The sequence below is a fragment of the Amphimedon queenslandica genome, unplaced genomic scaffold (genome assembly GCF_000090795.2).
Source record: "Amphimedon queenslandica unplaced genomic scaffold, v1.1 AMPQUscaffold_12833, whole genome shotgun sequence".
In the NCBI taxonomy this organism is placed as follows: Eukaryota; Metazoa; Porifera; class Demospongiae; order Haplosclerida; family Niphatidae; genus Amphimedon; species Amphimedon queenslandica.
Window position 1 is genome coordinate 13,468 of NW_003546931.1, and position 1,590 is coordinate 15,057.

Here is a 1,590-nt window from a genome sequence, read left to right on the forward strand (position 1 = left end):
AATCCTTATGGTGATGGAGCCGGACAACTAGGTAAGACTATCATGAAGCATGTACAAATGTAGGTGCAATCTAATATAGGTATAGAAGATGCTGATAAAGTACTAATGGTTTTGAATAAAGCTCTGTTTGCTCCAACAAAATGGGATGACTTGGGGCTCAAGTTGGGTCTACTAATGACAAGACTCAATGTTATTGCAGAAAGTGGTGATTCTTTTAAGCACTTAAAGAAGACTATAGAAGCATGGCTAATGGGTGCAGACAATGTTAAAAGTAGAACATGGTGGACTTTGATCAATGCTGTAAGGGAAGCAGGAGATCATGCAGCTGCTGAAAGAATACCTGAGAAACTGAAATCCCTTTACAATATCACCCTTTAAAGAATTTGTTAGCAAAATGTAAAGTAGTTATTTTTGAATGAATACTGATGCATTCACTATGCATTTTTGTTTGTAATAATAATAATAATAATAATAAAGATGTGTTTTTTGTTTTTTCTCGGACTCTCCCTCCTTTCTTTCTTCATATTTACCTCCCAGTCCCTTGTTCCTGTTCATTTCTCCCTTCTTATTGTTTTATAATAATAATACTAGTGAGTGTGCTTTCAATTTGCTATACGTTTTGAGGATTATTTTATTTTTTTAAAATAATAATTAATTTTATAAGCACATAATTCTAGTATATAGAGTAGATCTACAAAGAGCGGTCATTGACATTTTGCTAGTTTCAGTATTAGGCAAGGTATAATGCAATGCCACACCTCTAAGCTTGAGGCTTGCCACTTTTGTCTATATTTTTGTATATAGTCTATACCGGTAGTAGATCTTTGATAGATAGTGGCCACATCAATAGCTGTGGTTTTGAAACCCAAGATGTTGTTTTTAAAATGAGAGACTGCAATAAGTATAAATATAGTGTATAAATAAGTGATAAATCTTGAGATGCTAATAGGAATTTATGAACACATTTTACCAATTTTTGGAGAGACTCTGGAGTCCCTCCAAAAATTGGTAAATAACACTTTTCACACTCGCCCAGTGTGTCACTTTTGATCTAAATGTACTTGTACTTGCAGTTCAGCTTTGCTACACAGCCAATAGTAATTATGCCTGAATCAGCAATATTGCCTAAAATGAATGAATCAAGTCTGATATTAGCACTGGTATAGTCCTGACAAGTATCATTGCTGAGATGCATGATACTCTGGCCTGAACCAGTGCAAAACCTTTTCATGAAAGTATCGTGACTGATTGCCCAAAATCCATGATCCAGTACTAATTTCAGGACTGATTCAGGCTAGCATCAATCCTGATTTAGATTTTAACTATTGGCTGTGTAGCTAAGCCTAACACCTCCCAAACAGGTGTTTGGGGCAAGGCCATGCACCTTATAGTAATTTGTACTTTGTTAACAACAGCTGCTACTAGAGATTTATTATGACAGCTAGGAAGAGACATATATGGTACACTCATAGGGGTAGGAACAAACTAAAAGTTGGGGGGGGGGGCTAAGGTATTATTTTTACAATTGATCATTAATACAAAGCATGTACTGAAATTAATACTGTCCAAAATATTAGCGTCTATGCTCAT

General features: G+C 35.2%; 1 protein-coding gene across 1 annotated transcript in view; it reads left to right on the forward strand.

The window, feature by feature from the left end:
- Nucleotides 1-105: 105 nt before the first annotated feature.
- Nucleotides 106-1,590, forward strand: part of LOC109586576 (uncharacterized) — a 3,379-nt gene continuing 1,894 nt past the window's right edge. Inside the window, exon 1 of the mRNA XM_020002780.1 lies at nucleotides 106-271. Within this exon, the coding sequence (XP_019858339.1) occupies nucleotides 106-271 (166 nt within the window). The remainder of the gene's footprint in view (nucleotides 272-1,590) is intronic.